The 23,345-nt window shown below is 45.3% G+C and overlaps 1 protein-coding gene across 3 annotated transcripts; it reads left to right on the top strand.

Moving 5' to 3' along the window:
* The first annotated feature begins 49 nt into the window (after positions 1–49).
* On the top strand, positions 50–19,834 carry KLHL26 (kelch like family member 26). Of its 3 annotated transcripts, XM_030034052.1 has the most exons (4): positions 50–464; positions 12,249–12,431; positions 15,577–16,952; positions 19,224–19,834. In XM_030034052.1, the coding sequence occupies exons 1-4, from the start codon at positions 100–102 to the stop codon at positions 19,298–19,300; spliced, it is 2,001 nt and encodes a 666-aa protein (XP_029889912.1). In that variant the 5' UTR covers positions 50–99; the 3' UTR covers positions 19,301–19,834. The 3 variants fall into 3 exon arrangements, with proteins under 3 accessions (XP_029889912.1, XP_029889911.1, XP_029889913.1); XM_030034051.1 differs by having other exon boundaries at positions 15,577–19,834; XM_030034053.1 differs by lacking the exon at positions 12,249–12,431 and having other exon boundaries at positions 15,577–19,834.
* The last annotated feature ends 3,511 nt before the right edge of the window (positions 19,835–23,345 follow it).

Here is a 23,345-nt window from a genome sequence, read left to right as displayed (position 1 = left end):
CTCAGCTCCTCTCGGCCATGGGGCAACGACCGCCCTCAGCGACCCCCTGGCCATGGGGAGGTGACAGACCCCCCGGGGGGGGGGCTCCACGGCCATCGGATGGTGACAGCCCCGCTGGCTCTCCTCACCCCCGGGGCACCGACAGACCCCCGGGTCGCCTCAAGTTGTGAGGGGATGACAGCCCCCATCCCCCCCCCCCCCCCCCCGCCCCGGGACCCCGGGGCAGCGACAGCCCCCGGGCCCCCTCATCGGCGGGGCGGTGACAGGCCCCGGTGGCGGCGGGGCGGGAACGAAGCAGTCGCCCGGTCCCCGCCGCCGCCGCCCGCCAAAGGGGCCCCCGCTCGCTCCTGCGCCTTTAACGCGGCGGGAATCCCGCCGCCTCCCAGCTCGGGGCCCGGCAGCGGCGGCGTAGCGAAGATGGCGGAGTCCGGCGGGGCCGAGTTCTCCGCGGAGCGGCCGAGCAGGTGAGCGGGGAACGGGCGCGGCCTAGGCCGGGGGTCGGAGGGCGGCCGGGGGCTCGGCCCGGCTGGGCCGCGGCGGCGGCGGCGGGAGGGGGCCGGGTTGGGCCCGGTGACGGCCTCGGCGCTTCTCCGCCTTCCTCCGGCGCCGACATGCGCCCCTGTATTAATTTATTTTCCCTTTATTTTCGGTATTGCCGCTCCTCGGGGGTCCTGGAGAGGTGGAGAGCCCGGCCCGGTGTCCTGGGGGGGGTGTGTGGGGGGTTGTTTCCTGAGCAAGGCCCGATGGCTGAGAGTCCTCTGAGAGATAACAATAATAATTAATAATAACGCTTTCCCTGGTGGAGTTTATGAGGAGGAAGGCTGAGGTTTGAGGGAGGGTCTAAAATAGAGAATATTGTGAATCGCACCTAGACCCCGCTTTGATAGGGTTTGTAGAGCCACCGGCTCCGTGGGTTTCTAGAGACACCGGGTTTATAGCTTTACAGAGACACCAAGTTTTTGGTGTTTCGGGCCCATTCTGTTGCGCCCCGTCCCCCCAGGCTGCAAACCCCTCCCTGGGTCACTGGCTTTGGTCCCTGAGGGGTCACTCAGCCTTGGAAGGCAGCACAAAGTGGTTCCAGGGAGGGTGTTCTGGCGGGTGGATGGTTGTGGCTGGTACCTGTTCGTGGAGGAGTTTCTGTTCCCAGGGCTTTTCTATCTGTCGTCATCCAAAAGTTACCGCGTTGGCTAGTGTTCAGAAAGTTGTGTTGTCTGTCTCTCAGATGTTATGCTGTCAACCTGTCACTTCGCTTCAAAGCATCATTTATCCTCAACTTAACTCTCTCCGCATTCACTCCTGAAATAACCACCCTGTATGTCACGCCGTGGAGAGGGAAACTCTTGCAGTCATTGTTTAGCGCTGGAGAAGCCTGTCTGAATTCTCACCTTATATATATATATAACTTTTTTTCTAGTGACCGCCTGTGTAAACTATACGCTGCGTTGCCTGGGGCATTTAATTTTATCTCTCTGCACCTCCTTTTTCTTCCCTCTCAGAACAGGAACAGCAGCACTTCTTTCGCACGGGTGTTGGTAGGGCCGCTCGCTCGGCGCTCAGGAGTTTCTCGGAGCTGGGTGTGTAGCAGTGAGAAATGGAAGTAATTTGTTTCAGGGCTGTGATAAATCACCCAGACTGGAGCTGTAGCAGTTTTGTTCCCTGAGCCGTAGCTCTATCGTGTTCCCTATTGCTGCATGTTTATTTTCTTTGTTAATTTTAAAGTAAAGCCCGTTGAAGTTTCGGTACTGCTTCTTGTTGGTCGTTAGTCTTCTGTTTTAAAGGATGGATTTGTTGGAGAATGCAGGGAAGAAACCTGATGGGGGACGTTGGACATGCCGTATCGTCTCTATAGAGTGAGAGGAGCATTTCAAGGGCATTCCCTATCAACAATGATTCCTTGTTAGGTGCTTCCACTGGTGACTTTTTTGCAGTTACGGAGTATTTACTCTCTAAGGCAAAAGGACAAAGTCCTCTCTTGGTATTACACACATGCCATTTTGGTGGTGCACTGTTACTCAAACAGCAGGGACAGAATTTCCATCTTTGGAATTGCTACCGCATGGCTGGTGCTAGTTACCCGTAAGTATGCTGGCTTCCCCAAAGCAAGAAAATTAACTTGTCTGCTGGGGATCCTGCGCCTTCATTTGATAAGGAACACGCTGTGCAAGATGGTATGGACAAAAGGCTTTCGACACACTGATGGCATGAAGTAAGGCCATTGCTGTGCACTGAAAAGCAAACGGCCCAAATCTTCTATTTTGAAATAAACTTGCTTTTTCGTTTTTGGTTCTTTTTTTTTTTTTTTCCTTTTCCCTTCCTCCACGGATAGAATTTCATGAGTTACAAATGGGTTTCATATTTTACTCCCAGCCCTCTGTATCATGTGGAGGGAGAGTTTCACGCTATAGAATTCGCTCTAATACTGTGCTGCTCCTGAAGATACGCTTTGAGATTGGTGAGCAAGTAAGTACAGAGGAAACGGTGAAATCCATCAGTACCCTCAGTAAGAGAAGTTCTCTGAGCTTTAGACAGTGAGACGTGTGAACTCTGCTGCAGTGTTGGTGAGGTAGGGTTGTAAAAGCAGGGTGACAAAGATCTAGGAAAAACATCTCAGATGCTGGAGAGGATGTTATTGTGCAGGCCTTCAAGCAGGAATTAATTGGGGTGTCCAGACAAGCTGTTGAGCAGAGCTGTGTGTCTCTCAAATTGGGAATAATCCCTTGAAGAAGGGAAGGCAGCCAGGTTGTATAAACACTTTTCAAAAACCTCCCTAATACTGTTACACGCTGGCATTTGCTGAAAGCAGTCCCACCTGTCAAAACCAGAATGAATGGCCAAGGGAGACCTGCAGGTCTTCCTTATCTAAAAGTACATAATGTCTGGGTTCACATCAAGAGAAAGTCGACCTGAACTCCCCTAACCTTATTTCTTCTGAAGAAAGTCGTGGGAGAGAGAGCAAATGTACAGGAGGATGGAGTAAAACTGTGTCGGGGGAAGATAATGATAAGGGCTGTGAGTCTGCTTTGCTTTTGCGTTCCTGTAATCTTATATAACTTCAGTCTTCAATTAGACTTTTTTTTTTTTCCCCATTTGAAACTGTTCAAAGTTTAGTTTTGTGTGGTTTCTATGTTCTATACTCTGCCACATGGCAATTTTAAAACAGATTTAGTTGTTAGATCTGGTAGACGTGGTGTAAATGTTTACACTCTAATTGAATCACTGTAAAAATAACTGCTGCTTTCTTTTTCAACATTGGGAGACTTCTGAGCTGGAGGTTTTATTTAGACCAAAAATAAACTTCAGTGATTCTTTAAAGGTTCCTGTCTTACCTCCAAGCGTTGCGTGGCATTAACTGCTTTGTAAGGAAGAGCCTTGCGTCATGGGACGATGGCTAAGGTGTCTTTTCCAGTTTCTCATTTATATGCAAGATAAATGCCAAACTTGCACAGAAATCGGGGCCTTTAAGAAAAACTATTGCTGCACTTCTGGTGGTCTTGGGTTATTCTGTTCAGGTGATGCAGTGAGGGTGGGACGAAGCCTGTGTAGAACTGAACTGCCCAAGCAGCTGGGAAACATAATGACGTTTAGGATGGGCGCAAGCCTGTCAGAAGGTAAGCGCAGAGGGTTTAGGTAACAAGGGAAACGGGCTACAAACAGCCGCGGTGGCAAGGGGATTTGATCCTGGAACGGAATTGGAGTTGGTGTTATGATGCCAAGTGCTGGGGCAGCTGCTCGCATCTGCTAGAAAACATGATTTCTTCAGTTTGCATTAAAGGGATGGTGAGTTTTCTTCTGTTGTTTGCTGTTTCATCATTTTATGTTGCTTTTGCTTGAGATCCCTAGCTGCTCCGAGGCAATAATCTGGAGGGTGGAGGTACAGGGAGAGGAGGGGCGTGCTGCGGCTCACTGCACGCTGTAGTACCTACTCTGCGTGTAACTAGTCCTGTCGTTTTTATTGCAACACTGCCCAGACGATGCAATCGGATGCCACAGAAACAGGCTGAGACAAACACTGCTCCAAGTACCTCGTAGTCTGATTTTGGAGTTTTTCTAACTTTTTCCAAGGTGTGGAGGGAAGGGCCCGGTATGGTTGTGTGGGAGAAGGTCGCAGAGTGATTTGCTTGGTGGGGGGAACTTTCTGCCCTGCTAGGCGCTGCTAGCAGAGCTGAAACGGGCTGTCCCCAGTGGGAAAGCGACCCAGCCATTGCTGACCTGTGACGAGCCGGGAAGTTGAGACAGGTCCCGACGAATTTTTGGATGAAAGCGGTGGTAGCTGTGCCACGGATCAGCTTCGCTCCGTTTCCAAAGGTGAAAATGTGATGCTGGAATGGGGGTGGATGGAAAAGCAAGGATGGAGGGAAGAGCAGGATGGTATCTGGAAGGCCAGCAACGATGCAGAGCTTGGAGCTGGGCTGGGTGTCACTTTTGGGGTGGCCTTGGTGGCTCTGCTGTGCTTCCCGACACCACTAGGTGCCTCTCGGCCTTTGCACAGCAGCTCTGCCACGGGTGCTGCTGGGAGAGGTGTGTAGGGGATGGCGGGCGCAGAAAATAACCCGCTGCGGCTTCTGGCTGCTGAGACGACCACGGTGGTGTGTTGTAAAAGGATGGTTCTGCTTTTTGCATTTTTTTTTTTTTGATACGGCATCGCTGTAGAGCTGGGGGTTGGCAGGGTTTGACCGTAAGGGCATATGGTGCGGGAAACGTGGAACTGTTTAAGGCAGTGCTGTCAGCAGGAGTATCGAGTGTATAAAGAGCCTGTACTTAGCCGTGTACCATGGATACACAGGCAAATTTTACGTGGTGTAAAATCCACCGTCCTTCTGGGGGTCCTTGTGTGGCTGGCTGAGCTCGGGAGCAACTGAGAGCAGCTGACTTTTTCATTGCTGTGATACTGCCTGTGGCTGCCAGAGTAATTTATATGCTTAGAGTGATTTTTATATTTGCTCAGTTTGTTCCTGGCTCAGTGGGATTAGGTTTGGGGCTGACAAGAATATAATCACAGTAAAGTTTGGGGGGTGGGGTAGTATTTTCCTGTTCTCGGTCATTGTAAAAATACAGGTGGAGATTGTGAAGGGCAGGGTGTTGTTAGTGAAGGGCAGGGTGTTGTTAGTGATGGGCAATATGTGTTGCCTGCGCCTGCTCCATGTTCTCTGCTGCTGGAGGAGGTTTTGGGCAGGACTGAGGGTGCCCCAGGAAAATCCCTGTACAGGACAAGATCCTCTGCAGTAGCTCTGGATATGGGTAGAGAGAAGATAAATGGCAGATCCTGGTAAATGATCTTCTCAGCCTGACGTTTTGTGCCCCTTCAAGACCCTAATGCTACCAGTGTGCAAATTTGGCCCACAGAGCCCTTACCTGAGAGTTGCTGAATGAAGAGGACCAAACTGCTTTTCCCATTTGTCCATATGTCCCTTTTCCCATGTGTCCCAGCATAAAGATTACTCTGGTTCTGTGACAGAAACATTTTTAAGAATCTTGTTCTTCCCCCCTTCCCCCCCCCCCAATTTGTCCCGGGTACAGCATGTACTGACCAGTCCCTCAGGTTGAAGCTCCATGAGGTGGCACAGAGTTTAATGTGTTCAGATATTTCACCCTCCACTTCTTTGTTGCTCCAATGCTCCATTTTACCAGGCCAGCCAGCTTTTGACAGACATCCAGTTTTATTAGTGCTTTTAGCAGAAACCAAAATCCCACCTCCTTTGGCTTGCAAACAACCTACTGATTGAAGCCTGGGAGCAGAATATATTTGTGTATGTGTGTGTGTGTCTGCTGGGCCCCGTGTGAGTCCAGCTCAGAAAAAAAGAAAAACAGAGATTTGGAAATGTGTCTGGGACTTCTCAGGGGACAAAAAATAATATTTAAAAAAAATAAATTGAAAAGCCTCTTGCTTCAACTTGCTGCCTTACCTTTGGGTTACAGGGTTTCTTTGGTTCCGGCTTGGGAAAAGCAGGGTGCAGATAAGCAAATAAGGGGATCAGTAGGACCTGATTCAGAAAGCACTTAAAAATGAAGCATTAAGGTACCTCCTGGCTTCTGTGAAATACATCTTTAATTGCCGTTTTCACTAAATGCAAGGCTGAATCAGGCATGGGTTGTCCAGCTGTGGAGAGCGTGGGAGCCCTGTGGCACCCAGTCCCGTCCCAGCGTTGGGCAGTCCGTCTTTTGAGACCTCAGTTCCCCCTTTGTGAGAGGGACAAGCCTGCTGGGTCCCTGTAATACAAATAAAAAAGCTTGATTTGTTGGGCTGTGTTCTTTTTTAAAAATAGTCAGTGTTACTTGTTCTCCCTTTGCCAAATGTTAACTTCCATTAAATTTTGAGACTCTTAAGTGTAAAAGATAAAAGGCGAGACTTTTCAAACTTCACTATTCAACTTCAGGCATTTTACAGAGGACCATTTTTTTTCCACACATAGTGTTGCTCCTTCTAAAACTCAGACCCATTTATAATCTCTTTATTTGAGCACTCCAAATTGCTAGTCACTTTTAAATAGAGATATTAGTCTCAGGCTTTCCACTTGTATTATTGGCTTTGATGAAAGAGAGGGTGTCAGGAGAGGAAAATGAGTGGAGGCATTTTTGGAAAGAAATCGATTAAATGATTTTGCTCGCATATCTTTCTTAAGGATGATTATGTTTCTCTGGAAAACATCTCCTTCATTCGATGTGTTAATATTTAATTAGGTGCTGATCATTAAGTGCTTATTGTTGTTGCTAATTTGGACAGGGAAGCGATGGTAAATGTTGTTTCTGATGGGGTGCTGGTGACAAATCTTGCTTGCTGCTGGGAATGTAAGTAGGTTAACAGGGCAGGTATTTTTAAGTCTCATTGCCTGGCAGCATCTAGCCTTCCTCGCACCCAAACTTCAAGGAAACCTCTCGATGCCTTTTCGTAGGGGGTGCAAAGGCCATGGGAGCATTGTCCGAAAGTCCTGACAAGAGTCTGTGAAATAGCAAATCTACAGTAAAGGGTTTAGCCTTTTTGCCGTAACGTAACATTTGTTAGTGTGAGGTGCTGAAAACTCATTTTCATCATTTGGGCATGTGATATAAAGCCTCAGGATCTGAAATATTACAGTAACCATGGCTACCAGTGACTTATCTGAGGGAGTTTGACTTTTGTTTTGATTTTAAGTGTCTTAATTGTAGTTTAAAAATCAGAATCTGAATGTGTTTTTTACTTAGGCATGGAACTAAAGGCATTAAATGATTTGCATTATTAAAATATCTATAATGCTGCCTTTCAAAGGTTCTTAAAGAAGGTCCTTAATATTCATATCCTATGTTCTAAATAAAGTTACTCTTCAGCTTTATGTTACTTCTGCTGCTCTCACCATAAAAAATTTCTTGCAGGCTTGAGCGCTCAGAAGGTGCCTCGCTGGCTATTTTGCAATCCCAAGTCCTTTGTTTATCCACAGAAAAGCTGTGGCACTATGTACTTGATGCATGCGAACACACACACACGCTGCTGCTTTTCCTCCCTCCTCTTTTGTACCCCAGCCATGCCCCGCGGGGTCCTACCTTTAGAGCTTGTGTTTACTGTAGAGGCTGGCTGTTGGAAGTTTGCCCTGCTTAGAAATCTTGCCAACCCCCTTGAGTTTCTCCTGCATGAAAAATTACCAAGCACCACCTGCCCAGAGAGTGGGAAAACGTGGGTGGATATTAGCAAGGATGCTGAACTGGGATGGAGATGGAGAGTGAGCCTCGCTAGCACTGAACTATCCCTCCTTCCAAGGTGGACCATGTTATAAAAGAAGAGGAGGGAGGTGACAGGCAGTTGTGTAGCAAAAGATTTTTCTTATTTAATTCAATCACTAAAATGTTATAATCTGGCCTGGTATAATTCTCTCCATTTGTACTTGTGCAGTAGTTGCAAACATGCTGAAATATGAACTCATGCTTGGTAAGCCTTTAATTCCAGCTTTGATGTTTTTAATCATCAGTACAGATTTGGTAAAAATGATTCATTAGCTTGAAATGCATCTTGGATTACATGTGATGTTTTGGAGAATCGAGGAGGCATAGACAGGGGACATTTGTTCTTTGGGATGTTCTTTGTGTCTCATCTGAACTGATTCTTGAAGTATAGCCCTTAAATATCTCTCAGCCCATCAACTTTAGAGGCCTCTCGGGCGTCCAGCCCTGTGTTCAGATGCCTCTTTGCTGCATCTGTTTCTGGTCAAAAATCAAGCAGTCCTTGCTCAGAAACATGTCAGCTAAGGATGCGGTCAGCATGCTCGGGGCAAGGATGAGCACGTGGCCAAGCTCCTGCAATAGGTACAGGAGCAGAAGGAGAATTTCTGGGCTTGTTTGCCTTCCCTGCCTGCTGTCTGACTGGAACCACTCCCTTAACCCTTGCTTTAACATTTTCACAAGCCTGCGACATACGTACGGTTTTGGGTTGATTGTCCCCAAGCTACGGTCACAAACACTATGCCAAACTCTATCCTGGAGTGACTGGAGAGGATTGAAAGCAATCTGGCTTCAGAGCAGCGGCTTGGAGACAAATCCTCAATCCCATTACTTGTTCCCTGGCAGTCCCTTTTTGAAAATCAGGTACCAGCGATGTTATCGGAGTCTTTGAGGCTGCTGCCCAAAATGGATCGCCCTTCTGGATCAACGTGTCTATTGAATTCCAGCTGCCCCCACCATTCGTGCGATGGATGCAGTTACATGAATATAAAGATGCCTTTCACTGCTACAGCTATTTCCATATGGAAAGTGGGATTTTTGTTCCTGTAAAGTCACCTTTATACCAATGTATTGGTGTTAGAGGCCCGATCACATAAACATTTTCAGATCCCCTTGCAGATCACTGTGAAGCCTGTGGGACATGCAGTGGAAGTGCTGCTTGATGTGAATGTGATTTTTATGTTTTACATTTTTTCAAAGGATAAATTTGACTGGGTGCAGCTAGACACACTTGACCCACTCCGAGCTAGTGTGTTCGGCCCCTGCCAAAGGATGCTCCGGCCACAGAAACCTCCGCAAAGCTCTGCAGCAGGGGAAAGGACTTCACTCAGTGCTGTCCTTTTGAGGACAAAGACCAAAAACTGAGGAAAATTCCAGAAGATCTCCAGCCCTCCCTCCATCAGAAAGGGAATGAGGAAGGAGCAGAATAAACACTTTTTCACTATTGTGTGATTAAAAGCTTTTATCTTGAAGGATGTTCTGAACTGCTGAGGAGTAGATGCAACTCTTCCGAAGTTTGTCTGCAAGGCTGTTTCTTCTGTAACAAATTGTTAAGCAACAAGTACATGGCATATTCAGATCTCAAATAAGATAGGGACAGCCTCACAAAGGCACTTTCAGATGTTCAAGGCTTCCTTTTGTGCCTTTTTTTTTTTTCCTAGTCTCTGACATCCAACTGCTGCCTCTCTTCTTTCTCTGTTCCTAATGCAGCGGAAGGAGTGGAAAGCAAGGCCATGCGGCATAATGCACGCTGCTGCTACGGTATGCCCTGTGGTACGGCAGCCTGGTTTGAGCCAAGCCTGTTTTTATCACAAATCCCTTTTTACTAACTGCGGTGCAAACAGCTGTTTTCTCACCTCTTTCCCCCAGCTTTGTTTTTTGTAAACTCTCTTACTTGATTTCTCATGCTTTGTGTGGATTTTATTTTGCTTCCAGCTTGTGTGTTTCTTCTAAAATTTCTTTCTTTCCAATCTGAAGGAAACTGGACATTATCAATGGTTCTCTTACTGTTAGGTTTTGTTTTGGTTTGTCTTGTTTTTCTCCCTTGGAGGATTGTGTAATCATTGGATCCTTTTATTCTATGCCTGTAAATAGAGAAAGGAACTAGTACAGGGAGTTTTTCAGGGGTAGCTGTTCACAATTACCTGTTGAAATGAATCACACATGCAAACATGTTTATTCCAGCACAGAAATATCCACCCTCCCAGATTTAGTCCTCCATCTACTTTAAACTTACACTCCGGTTACTAACAGTGCCTGTAAAAGTTAACTGAGAAAAAGGAAAAAAAGAGGAATGTTTGTTCAGGTAAAGCTTGTTGTTTGAAGAGGCACCCTCACTGAGAGGGTTGTGGATATAGTGAAAGCAATCATATATGGATGGGTAAGCCCTTAGGCTGAGAAAAAGAATATTTAAAGTTGGTCTGAAAAAAATGCTGAAGAAGATTCCCATGAGAAGAATCCTGCAGGAGATTGAGTCTAACAAAATTATGGTAAACTCCAGAGTTACCATCTCCCAGATGAGACACCGGAGCTGGCTGTGTGTGTTTTACCTGTCCAGCATGAAGCAAAATGGGTTTGCTCGGTGAACGATACTGTGTTCAGAGGCAAGATCATTTCCTTGCTTATGCGCGATGTTTCCTCCTTTCGACTCCAGCGAATCAAACCCATTGTTCCAGAGAGGAGAGTAAAATGAGTTTGACGTGATGAATATTCATGCACTCGCTCCCTCCAATCTCTTTCTTCTTTCGCCATGGGAAGAGCTGGAGTGGATAGACATTTCTTGGCTCACGGAGTAATGGATAAAGGTCTTGTCAGCAACTGATTTTTGCTAATCCTTTTTATTTTAGGAAGGATGTTGTAGCTGGACTCCACTCTCTGAATTAAGACTTTTTAGTATGCTTTGACTTGAAGGTAGGAATTTCAGATCTGTGCTACAAGAAGCACAGCTGACCAGTATCAGTCATCCCAGTAGGAACTCGTATGAATTTTGAGGCGCGTTCCCAAGCCTGAGGAGTTTTGAAACAGCCTGCAAAGATTTGATATCTGCATCCTGCAGCATCCCAAAGAGCTCTAGAGCTACTCTCACAAAGCTGCTGCCCTCTCAGTGCTCTGATGAACATCACAGATTTCCCCTAACTCGCCTCTTCTGTAAAGCTTGCAGGAAATTGCAATCCGATAAGTTAGGCAAGTAGCAAGTCCTGTCCATTGTTCCTTATTGTTTGAGGATTGTTTACATCCCCTTTTTTGTTATCCCATCTCCCTGACTCTTCTCTGACCTTGCCTACTTGTTTTGTCCATTGTGTGTGGCTTTTGTTGTTGTTTAGGCAGTGAACTCTGAGGGACAGTTGTTAGCAAACGATGGGATTATACAGCCCATAGCACACTATTTTTTTTTGGCTTTGTTGGTTTATTCTACTTAAATAATAGTAATACCCTTTAAGCACAGTACTAAGCGCACTCTCCCACTGTGGACTTGGGAGCAAGTAATACAGCTTTCCAGATTCGGTATGATCTGCTTGGGAGTTTTTATGTCACGCTTCCATAAAATATTTCTTAAAACGCAGAGACCAAGTAGCAGGATGCTTCTGAAAACATAAAACCCATCCTGAATACTGGTCCTTGTGCATGTTTTCTTCCCAGAAGGACTCTGATCTTGATCCTGAAAAGTAGTTCAGAGTCGGATTAAATTTGCAAATGAATTTAGGATTTCATGCTTCTGTCGGTGTGAGTGAACCCCGCTTGGTGGGCAGGGCATGCTGGCCCACTATCGCCTTGCTCAGGAAATCTGCAGCATAATTGTAGTTATTTCCAGAGGAGCACAGATCATCTAATAGTCTTTTCCACTTGTGCAGAGATACTGCTGATGTTCACCTCCAAATGCAGCGTTCTCACTGACAAGTGCATCTGAGGCCAAGTGAATCTAAGAATGATGCTCTCCGCGCTGGGGAACATGTGCGAGAGGCATTGGGAAAACCAAGGAAATATTTACACTGGGAGGGGACTGTTTACAGTGCAGTTCAAACAGTTGATGTTATTTAGAGCAGCCAGTGCTATGTAATATTTTGCTTTTGCTCTTCTCATGAGGGTCAGGCATAAGGAAAGGATCAAATAGGGCTAGCAGGGCCGTCCTTGGATGGTGCAGAGTATCTAACAGCTGCAGTCAGGATAGGTGGTGAGAAGAATAAGCAACTGTGATTCAGTCTCGTGGTTGAAGTCAAGGTCAGGGTGGACTCTGGGGTAGTTGTAGTGTGGGGACACCAATGTTCGTTGGAGATTTTGGCCCCGCTAACTGATGTTTGGATGGTCTCTGAAGCCCATGTGTGCTGCAGCGTGACGGGTTGTCAGTAATGCGAAAGTATAATTTAAAAATTTGGAAGTCTCTTTTGTATTGGGAGAAGGGAATACAACTGAGGTACTGATGTCATGATGTTCTGTGTGGCTGTTGAGCTGGGAATTTGCGTTCAAACTGCTTCATGTTACAGTATCTTCCCCAGCATGCTTTGTAGGTATACCACATATTGTTTTAATTTAAAACCAGCCTGTCTCTCTTGTTCTGTTTTTAGCATGGCTGACAAGAACAGCACCCTGAAATGCACGTTCTCTGCTCCTGGCCACAGCACCACTCTACTGCAGGGACTGGCCTCGCTCCGAGCTCAGGCTCAGCTGCTTGATGTCATCCTCACTATAAATAATGAAGTGTTTCAGGTTCATAAAGTTGTCTTGGCTGCCTGCAGTGACTATTTCAGGTGAGAATCTGATAGGGAAGCAGGCATTTTTACCTTTCTCATTGGTTTTCTGTTTCCCCATCCTCCCCCACCCCCATGTCCCCACCACACCCCAAAATCACACCCACACACAACCCTTTGGAGGTATGGTTTGCCCCACGGATGTCGGTGGGGTTACCTGCAGGCATATAGAAGCTTGGAGTCAGTCCCTCTGCACACAGATGAGGTTTCTCCAACTACAGCCGTTGGGCCAAGACGCAAGTTCAAGCCCAGGTCTTGAACCCACCTCAGCAGCATTGGTAGGTGCTCTGTCTGCTGAAGGAAACAGGCTTTTGCCCTGGAGCTACTTGAGCTGATTGTGAAGTGGCAGCGAGGGCTCTGAAATGAGTCATCCCATTGAACGATGGTGCCCATTGTAAATATGCTCATGTTATCTTTAAATACCACTGATCTGTCTATAGTGCTTACTGTTCACAGGCTGAAGAGTATGAAGCATTTTGTGTGCACGTTCCCCAGACCCCCGGGAGATAGGGGAGAATTGTCCCATCTTGTGTGAGTAGAAAACTGAAGTATGGAGATGAGTTTTCTCAGCCAAATTAATGCAGAGTGAGCCAATTGCAGAGCAGGGAATTCAGTCTTAAGTGAAAATATGTATTCATCCATCTTGCCTCTGTCAAACTCCTTTGTAATGGTTCTCTGACTTGGAATGACTTCTCTTTTGAGGTAGGGATCTTTTCTGGCAGCACCAGTCACAGCGTCAAGTGAGGGGCGTGCTGGAGGCAACGGGTATCGGGAGGATTCAAAACAACAGAGAACTCGACCTGGGTGTTAGTCTGGATTGCAAGTCATAGCAAGTAAGGGTGGAGAAGGGCTGTTCAACGGGGTTTGCAATCCCTTGACGTTTAGGTTCCTTCCTGACCCGAGCAGACTGGTTTGCTGAGCAGGTAGCCAAGAGCAAGGGACTTCAGTGTCCCTTCGCATATCTCTTGTATCTCTTCGCCCATTTCTTCAGCTGCTCTGATGATGTCTGTCTTATGTACACACATATTTTCTAGGCTGTTCCCTTCTCTCTCCCTTTGGTAACATAAACCTTCCAAGCTTACCACTCTCCCTAACGGGCATGCAATTAATGATGGAGCTGATCTCCCACCAAATGCTAATAGCACTATTTGTATTCATAAATGCTGTATGCAGTGCCACTGCTAGTGTGTTTTCACTGTCAAAATATAATTGCTGAGTAGGTTTCTTGTTATAACTTCTGTGGTGCTAAGGAAGGTTGTCCTGGGGAACAATGGCAGAATAATCTAGCTTTTGAAAATACTCTGTTTTTATGCAGGAGGGGGGAGGGAAAAGAGTGAAATTGAGGCATTTATATAATCAGCATTTTAGAACCGCAACACTTCTTAAAGGAATTGCATTCTATTTGATGATTTGTCTTCATCATGGCAACAATAGTGCTTTTCTTTCGTTATGCATGTTCAGCTCTGTATAGCTAATGCACGAGTACACATATGTCTGCATATCCTCTGGGGCAAGGGATCAGGGCAGCATGCTGTTCTGTGACATGGGATATGCAAGGGGATTTTAGCAGAATGCTCTCATCTGCTATATGGACAAATAATTGCGAACAGTATTCCTGGTCACTCGGTTACAGAAAGCTGATTTCATATGCAGATATTTCCTTATTTAGGTCATTTAGGATTTCTTGGGTTTATGCTGGACAGCAGCAGGTTTTCTAGCCTGGTTTGGACAGGAAACTTGGAACTCCTGTCGTTTGACATTGTTCCCAAGATATTCCTTTATTCCTGTGTTGATACAGAATAACAGGGTCTGTTCAGCATTTTTTCTAACATGCACCTTAGAGTCACTGCAGCTTCCTAAGGCAGCTCTAATGACACCATGCCTTCACAATGAATTTACCTTTCCGATGGAAAAGAGGAGGTTATCGATGGTGGAAAAACCAGCCCAAAATGTTCAGGCAGCTGCTGGCAGTTTAGAAGGTCTTTTGTGTGACAGTGTGTAGTCTTGCTGTGATGTATGTACAATGGCAGTGAACAGTGAAACTCCATGTCACAGTTCTTCCAGCAACCTGTTTTGACTTTGGCTTCTCCAGAACTGCTATGCTACTGCTTGTTGAATACTACACAGAGCGCAAACCTTTGCCCCTGAGCTACCCATATATAACAAAAACTGCTGAAATTTAATGTAAACGTATAAAAAAACCAAATGTGCAGTTATGTCCCCATAGCTGGGAAACGTAGCACCGCTCTAAAAGAGCGGTTTACGAGATGTCTGCGCGCAGTCCTTGGCGTGGTATGTGCTTCCTGTGGAATTTAGAAGCCTCCCAAGGAGGTGATCTAGGGCCTAATCTCTGCGTGGCCTGGTCAACTGATGTGCTTGCAGCTGTGCTGTAACAAAATCTTTTTTTTTTCCTTTTTTTTAATTGCCTGTTAGCCCCCTGCCGTCGTACTGCAACATGACAGAGGTTTTCTGAAGTGGCTGCAACTCCTATTTTCTTAAGGCGTTGGGAATGAACCTTAGAGGGGAGGTTCTGTTGTGATTACCAAAGTTGTTCATAAGATGTGTTGCATCTGCAATATTTAAGCCATTTCATAACTAGCCTACGATGTAATGGGCTAATTGAAATCTTTGTCTAAAGGCAATGCTGCAGGCAAGCTGAGAGCATCGCTGACCTCCTAAACACAGGTGTCTTCCAAAGCGTATTCTTTCTTTATGCTCACAAATCATGCATACTTAAACTCTTCAGGGTATGGTTACCAATCTCTGCTGGTGCTGGTCATTGAATATCATGGATTCACTGGTGTGCAGCATGCTGCACTCCCTGCTCTGGTAGCTCTACCTAATTCTTGAAGCTTTGTCCTGTGGTGCACTCTTATTTGTGCTGCCAGTAGGATTGAAAAACTTACCTCTCTGATAGCTGAATATTACTTCTCAGTGCGCTGTTTATGCAAGCTTTATGTAAGTAATTGCATGCTCTTAATTTCTCTGGGCTTTTAGAGATTCAGCCTTGATTTATTCCCCGCCTTTCCCATCCTCCCTAAGAGAGCCAGTACGTTTAAAAAAATGAAATTAAATTCTGAAGTGTTGCATCATTTTACATGTATTTAAAGGCGGGGAAATTTTTGTTTGTGTTTTTGACCTCCAGGGCAATGTTTACAGGTGGGATGAGAGAAGCCAGCCAAGATGTGATCGAACTGAAAGGTGTATCTGCAAAAGGACTGAAACACATAATAGACTTTGCGTACAGTGCTGAAGTGACTCTTGATCTTGACTGCATTCAGGATGTGCTGGGAGCTGCTGTCTTCCTCCAGATGGTGCCTGTCGTGGAGCTCTGCGAAGAATTTCTGAAGTCTGCCATGAGCGTAGAAACGTGTCTCAATATCGGGCAGATGGCCACCACCTTTAGCCTCGCATCCTTGAAGGAATCAGTAGATGCATTCACTTTTAGGCATTTCCTCCAGATTTCCGAGGAAGAGGATTTCCTCCACCTGCCACTGGAGCGCCTTGTTTTCTTCTTGCAGAGCAATAAGCTGAAAAGCTGCAGTGAAATAGACCTCTTCCGTGCTGCCGTCCGCTGGCTGCAATATGACCCAACCCGCCGTGCCAATGCCAGCCAAGTCCTCTGCCACATTCGCTTCCCGCTGATGAAGTCCTCGGAGCTGGTGGACAGCGTCCAGACCTTGGACATCATGGTGGAAGATGTCTTGTGCCGGCAGTATTTGCTGGAAGCATTCAATTACCAGATCCTGCCCTTTCGTCAGCACGAGATGCAGTCCCCTCGGACCACCATCCGCTCGGATGTCCTGTCCCTCATCACCTTTGGTGGCACTCCTTACACCGATAACGACCGCACTGTGAGCTGCAAAGTCTACTACCTGCCAGATGCCAGCGTGCGCCAGTTTAAGGAGCTGACGGAAATGGAGGTGGGCAGCAGCCATTCTTGCGTGGCCGTGCTTGACAACTTTGTCTACATTGTAGGAGGGCAACACCTGCAGTACCGGAGCGGTGAGGGAGCTGTGGATATCTGCTACCGTTACGATCCGCACCTGAACCAGTGGCTGCGCATCCAGGCCATGCAGGAGAGCAGGATCCAGTTCCAGCTCAACGTCCTCCACGGCATGGTGTATGCCACTGGTGGGAGGAACCGGTCGGGGAGCTTGGCCTCTGTAGAGAAGTATTGCCCCAAAAATAACGAGTGGACTTATGTGTGCTCCCTGAAACGCAGGACGTGGGGGCATGCTGGAGCCACGGTAGGAGACAAATTGTACATATCAGGTGGGTATGGCATATCAGTGGAAGACAAAAAAGCCCTGCACTGTTACGACCCTGCCGTGGATCAGTGGGAGTTTAAAACCCCAATGAACGAACCCCGAGTTCTGCATGCCATGGTCAGTGCAAATAATAGGATTTACGCTCTGGGAGGCCGCATGGACCATGTTGACCGCTGTTTTGATGTTTTGGCTGTGGAATATTATGTGCCTGAAACAGACCAATGGACAACGGTGAGCCCTATGCGCGCAGGTCAGTCGGAAGCTGGCTGTTGTTTACTAGAAAAAAAGATTTATATCGTAGGAGGGTACAATTGGCATCTGAACAATGTTACAAGCATTGTGCAGGTGTATAACACAGAAACTGATGAATGGGAAAGGGACCTACATTTTCCAGAATCTTTTGCTGGGATAGCATGCGCTCCTGTTATACTACCGCAGGTAACGACCCAGAGATAACTATGCCTGATGGCGTCGGCCTGTGAAATCACCTCCTGTTGCATGTTATCAGGATGCTGTGTTGTTTCTTTGTTGTTTGCAAATGGTATCGTGCATTTTGTGGGTGAGGGAAGGAGAAAAATAGCTTGCGTTCCCTCCTCCATAAAGTCCCTCCTCCTCTTATGTAGTGTTCTGGCAAGCGTGTTTCATCAGAAGCACTTGTCAGCTAGTTAGACTTAACAGATGTTACAGCTGGAAAAAGCTTTTCTCTTTTTTTTTTTGATGGGGGGGTGCATTTTGCCAACTTTCCATGTTTTTAACAATGTTAGACATTGCAAACATTGACAGCTCAGGAGTAACTAAGTACTGTGGTAAGTTTAAAAGAGTTCAGGTGTGATTTTTATTAATAGCTCCGAAAATCATTGTATGTTGCTTTGTTGTTTTTTAGCAAACAAAAAAACCAAAACCTGTATAACATACTGACCTCCAGAAGCAATAAAGGGACAGTGGGAGCTAGAAGAGCTCAGGTGCTTGGATTATGAAAGCATATTCTTGCTTTTCAAAGGTGACTTTTCCACCCCCACCCCTCCTAAAAGGGGAATACTTATCCCTGCACACCTCTGGTCTCCGTTGGTTCTTCATTGCTTGGATGACACTGCAATTCCAGATCCCTTCCTCACCCCTTCCAGATAGCAGCATGATACTCTAGTCCAGAAATTCTCCCTTAATTGGGGCACCCAGAGTTTGCAACACTAAAGCCATGTTGATAGCTTGATTACCTATAAATGGGCATGATTTTTTTATAACTGCCAAAAATTTGTTTGGCTTCACTGGCAATAAGAGCTCTGCAGCTGTTTGTCTGGGCTGACCCACTAAAGCAGAGAGCACCCGGAGTTTCTGGTTTAGGACCCCGCTGCCTTTGCCTTTGCGTGTCCGGTCACTCCACCAATACACGTTCATCCAAACTCTTTTCATACAGTAAAGGAGGTGGGTGCTACTTGTTCATCAGCTTGAAGGTTTTCTCCCTTGACTTGTAAATAAGATCCATAATATGATGGAAGTCTAAGTGGGTGGGGTTTTTTTGTTGTTGTTGCCAGTGGGTATTTTAAATTAAGAGATTCATTTTAAGATGACTCTGTCATTTTTGTAAAATCTGTGTTTACTGCACAGAATACTGTTACTTCCTGAACTTTCCTTTCCACCAAGCCATTTTTTCTAATTAATTTGACTGATTAATGAATTGAAAATTTCTCCTTTTATCAGGTATTCTGTTTCAAGGGCTTTGTTTTGTATCTGTATGTTTCATTTTGATGTATCCAGTTGTCTTTTTAGAGAAACTGTTGCATTCTGCTGTTAAATAAATACTGTGCTGTAACCTTTAAAGACAATAAGTAATACCTGTCTTTGAAATCAGTCATTGAGCAGGTCTGTGTAACGCATGAACTCCATACCTCCAGATTCACTTAAAGATACTTTTCTCTAGTAATGAAATCAAAGCACCTCTGGATGTGATATGGTGAGGGCACATGCTCTCTCAGTTAATCTCTGCATTCTAAATTTTAGATAAAATGATGCATAGTTTAATCTGTTCCTATCTATTTGCTGGTTTGCCAATAATAAATTAATGAAAAGTACTTGTTGTTGTATAGTATGCTAAAGTCAGTGGGCAAGCTCTGCTTTCTAGCTCTTAGGCAGTTAATTTACTCCATTCTCTGTTCATTTGGTCTGGCATAGAAGCTAGAAACACTGCAGAACAGTCTTGGCAGATAACAAGCAAATTTTGAAAGGATGAAATGTAACTCGATACAAGCTTCAAAGTTACAAAATAATGGATTTTCTTTTTTTAATGCTTCCATATGTTTGTGAAAAGGGTACTCTCTTAGGTTAGTAACAAATGGAAGGTTACTTGCTTTCCTACGGAATACAATTAATCGTCTTAAGAGTGTGTCATTCCTTCATCATTGCCTTCCTAAAATACTTAAGTATTCTTCCCTATTTTATTTAAATTTTCCTACCAAAAGCATTTCTGTGGCAGCAATTGATGGTTTGGGTGTTCTCTAATAACTGAGTTTTTCTGAACGTGCAGCCGTGGTGCTCGTAAGCCACACCACATCAGATGACTGGAGAACCCATGCGATGACCATAGTTGGCATCTCTTCATAAGGAAACCGTGCTTTATTTTTCACTTCAAGTTTCTAAGGTACGTGTGTGTGTTGGGAGGTAAAGGGGAAAAAAGAAAAATCCTTGAAAAAATGGAAAAAGCATCTTTGGTCTCACTTTTAAGGTCAACCTTGCAAAAACAAACTTAACCTCTGTATTCATTCATATTGGAACGGTGGCTTTGCAGATAGGAGGATACACAAAGCCATTCTGTAACTGTATTTAATAAACAGACCAACTGTTGCCTGCAATGCAGCAAACTAGCCTGGTACTCACATTCCCATTCCCTGGCACTCTGGAGCAGGAGCTGGGAAAGGTTTCCAGATTCTTTCACTGAGACTTGTGACGGAACACCACTGTGCACCACCTCTCTTTGTTACTGGAATGTTCTTTTTATAGCAATATAAATAACTATTTTTCATAACGTTAGCTAGAAATATTCTAGCTGTTCCAAATTTAGCAGGGACTGGCTAAAACATTTGTGGAAGTGCGTGTCATCCATATTGATAATAAAGTTTGTTTTACCCCTGTGAAATATCTAGTTGTGGCTCTGGGCTGTTGTGTGCATAACCCATCCGTTAGTCTGAAAATAAACGGGTTTGATTGTTTTGCTGTATTGCAACAACTTGACTGCTAGATGAGGGTCTTCACATAAGTATCTAGGTGATCGTGCGCCATGGCTGGGTTGGAGAAAACACTTTACAGGATGCCCCATGTGAAAAGCGAGTGGACTGGGCTCCTCTCTTCTTCAAGAATGAGCAAAGCCAGATAAATGTTTGATTGCGCTCGGAGTCATTTATTAGTCTCAGAGCAGCAATAAACATTATAGGGGTAAACCTGATTTGGTACATTTTAAAATACCCTTGAACAGATGGGGAACAGTAAAAGCCCAGCATCATTAGTTCTAGGTATTTGCAGAGTATGCATGTCCCATTAGGGACTCCTGTCATGGCCAGGATAATAGCTTCTGTCTTCTCTGATGTTTTATGGGCCTGAAATTGTACTTAAAACTATAAAGAAAGAAAGCACTAGAACTCTTGGCAGGGTGCAGAATAGCTGGAGATTGGGAATGTCTGCATCGTATTAATGGTGTCATTGACCCTTTTCCAGAGGGTCCGTCGGCTCTGCAATCCGACTGTCATTTCTCCCTATCCTAGAACCTTGCTAATTCGCACAGACGTGTCCTAGCTTTCGTACTGAGGTCTTGGAAGTTTAATAGCAGTGGAAAATTTCATTTCTTTGATTTACAATGAATGAAGGCACTCCCACTAGCTCTTAGTACCCTGGTGCTGATTTAAAATGATGCTATGCAACAGAACTGCTCGGGACCTCTTGTAAGCCACATCAAACCTAGTCAGACGTTTCCACTTCCATGTCTGTGATAAGGTCTTTAGTTGCTGAAACTCTGCAAACTTTAGGGACATTTATCATGCTAGGATTATTGAAGCCAGACTACTGTCAGAATAAATAAAACATGTTTCCCAGTGCAACTCTAATTATGATTTTTAGCCAGTTGTGTAATGTGCAGAACTTTATTTACAATAAATCTTCCAGCTGCTTGCATAAATGAATGAGATTTCATCACTTGTGACTTAAGGACCAGGAAAAGTTAATGTGGCTGAATAAATTTACAGTCTAGCCTGGGTGTGTTGGCATGTCAGGCGAGTGAGGGAGCAGAGCTGGCTAGCATTGCCCTCCTCAGAGGGCTCAGCTATCTTGAATTTCACCTGGGAGTATATATATATCATACAGACATCTCTCCCTTCAAGATATTTTTTTACAGAGACAGCTTAGATTCTACTCTGCATTTTAATGGTGAGTAGGCACAGTATCATCCCACAGACCCCAGAACTTTTGTTTCTCATTCCAAACTAATAACTGAGTTTCAGTAACACAAGTTTGGCACTTTTCGGTTTAATATTTCAACTTTAGGGAGTTTCACAGAGAAGTTTTACAATTTATTTGTGGGGCGGGTACAATTTCAACTGCTCCAACATTGAATGTTCCATAAAATGAACACGAAATGTGCTTTCTGCTTGGAAACAGCTGCTGGTTTAGCTGTGCAACCTGAAATTAGCCTCAGATTGTAGGACAAAAGGTAAAGGTTTAGTAGAGAGCGATGGTGGGGGCCTGCAGGAGGGCAGCAGTGGGGTAGTGTGTGCAGTTTGCAATGGAAAGTAGAAAAGCTGTGAGAGCAAAAGTTTTCAGAAGGTTTTATAAGCTGTAGAGAGCAAATCAAAGGTTCTTGGCTCCGTCCCGGAGGCTTTGCAGTTGCTATTTCACACCCAGGCCCCTGTCACGTAATTAGCTAGAACTAGTTTATATGGCTTCTTAAAAAAAGAAAATCTTTTTTGCTTGTTTATGCAGGCTACCAGCCAGTCTGCTTCTGGCTACACTGCTTTATATCTGGAGCAATTCCTTTGAAGTCACTGGAGTTGCACTACGTTAACACTGGAGTGCGTAGAGCAGAATTTATCCTTTTAGCTGAGTTTAATGTTTTTGATGTATATCTTCCGGTCACAATGCTTTGAAAAATGTACTAAAAAGTATTTTACATATGGTTATCTGATGTTTGTAATCAGGCTGCTAATCTGTGTCTCCCTACAAAGTTTGCAATTATTAGCTTTAAATGCATCCTTCTTTTTTTTTTTTCCCCCTCACTGGCCTGGGGTCTTGTTTAAACATGTGATCCTTCTTATGGATGCAGATTTACTCTTTGGCAGTATCAATACTTGCATTCAGTACTAGTGCCTTAAGGATAGTGGTTTACAACTGGATTTAGAAGGAATGTATGAATTTCACTGAGGTTTGGAAGAGAGGAATTTACCCTGCGGTGCAGTTAGCGTGTCTGGACCTTAATTTTGCATGCTTCGGGGTTCTCACGTGATGAAAGCTTCCTTATGCCAAAAGCATGTACTTTCTATTTCTTAGGAAGACAATCAGAGCATATACCACGGAAGGGGGGGGTCAGGTTTAGTCCTTGGATGAGTAGAGATGCTCTCCAGGTGCAAGCCCATGTGTGTTCGCCCATGAGTTGTGCAGGCTTGGGTGGCTGTCCCATGCTACTTGCAACCGCCTTCCTCTGCCTTCTGTGGGGCTGCACTGTGCTTGAGGCTTTTCCTTGGGGCATGGGAGTCTTTCTGAAAGCCTGGCACGTTCTTTTGGACTGCACCTGTTGCAGTTACGCTGGGGGTAAGAGGAGAAAGGAAGAGGGACGCTATCCTTCCTGCTTTTGTTGGTAGTATTAACCCACAAATGTGTCCACCGGTTGTACCATGAACAACCATCAAAGCAAACCTTGATCCCAGGCCAGATGTTGGGCAGGTTTTCAGCTGAAGGCTTACAGCTTGCAGTGGAGAACCTCCCATTTTCACAGTGAAAAACAAGTTGTTACATTCCTTCTGAGGCTTTTTCAGGACAGCAATTAGAGTTCGAGTGAATGACTCGCTGCTGCTATCCAAGAGGCACGAAAGGAACTTTTTAGCAATGCACTTTTCTCAAGGCACGGATCCTTCATCTGCAAAGCCCAGAGGCTTGCAAGTAGAGCAAGGCACCCTGTTCTGTGAGGCACTTCAGATGGTATTTCAGTCCAGTGTAGAGTTTGCTGTTAAACATATGCGTAGGTATTTTGCTGAAATAGGGTATAACCACATGTTTGAAGTTGCCACGTACTGATGTGCTCTGCTGAATTGCAGCTTTAAAATGGCTACAGCCAGCGACCAGATCTGCACTACAGACTTTGCAGGAGAAATCTGCCAGTGGCCCTGAAAAATAAAATTAATTTCTCCCTTGGCGAGCTGTCCAATTCGGCAGGTTTATCAATGCAGCTTGTTTTGCTTCGGTAGCAGGAAGAGGGAAGGAGAAAGGAGGTGCTTTTACTTTGTGGCTACAAAACAGTTTGCAAGCACAGCTGCATCGTAGAAGAAGTGCTTTGCTGTTAGGGCACACCGCTGTTCCTGTCCCAGTAAAGCAGTCCTCGTAGAGACGTAACCTGTGCTGCGTTTGCACGCCTTGTTCATTTGGTGTGCAAATGAAGTCAGTGTGTGTA

This window comes from Aquila chrysaetos, chromosome 12, assembly GCF_900496995.4.
Source record: "Aquila chrysaetos chrysaetos chromosome 12, bAquChr1.4, whole genome shotgun sequence".
Taxonomy (NCBI): Eukaryota; Metazoa; Chordata; class Aves; order Accipitriformes; family Accipitridae; genus Aquila; species Aquila chrysaetos.
This window is presented reverse-complemented; position numbering and strand designations above follow the sequence as displayed.

Bases quoted from the DNA above. Each gene is read 5' to 3' on its own strand.
- KLHL26 (XM_030034051.1), top strand. From the start codon at position 100: ATGGTGACAGCCCCGCTGGCTCTCCTCACCCCCGGGGCACCGACAGAC. The intron at 465-12,248 runs GTGAGCGGGGAA...TTCTGTTTTTAG, and splicing joins TCCGCGGAGCGGCCGAGCAG to CATGGCTGACAAGAACAGCA. The intron at 12,432-15,576 runs GTGAGAATCTGA...TTTGACCTCCAG, and splicing joins GCCTGCAGTGACTATTTCAG to GGCAATGTTTACAGGTGGGA.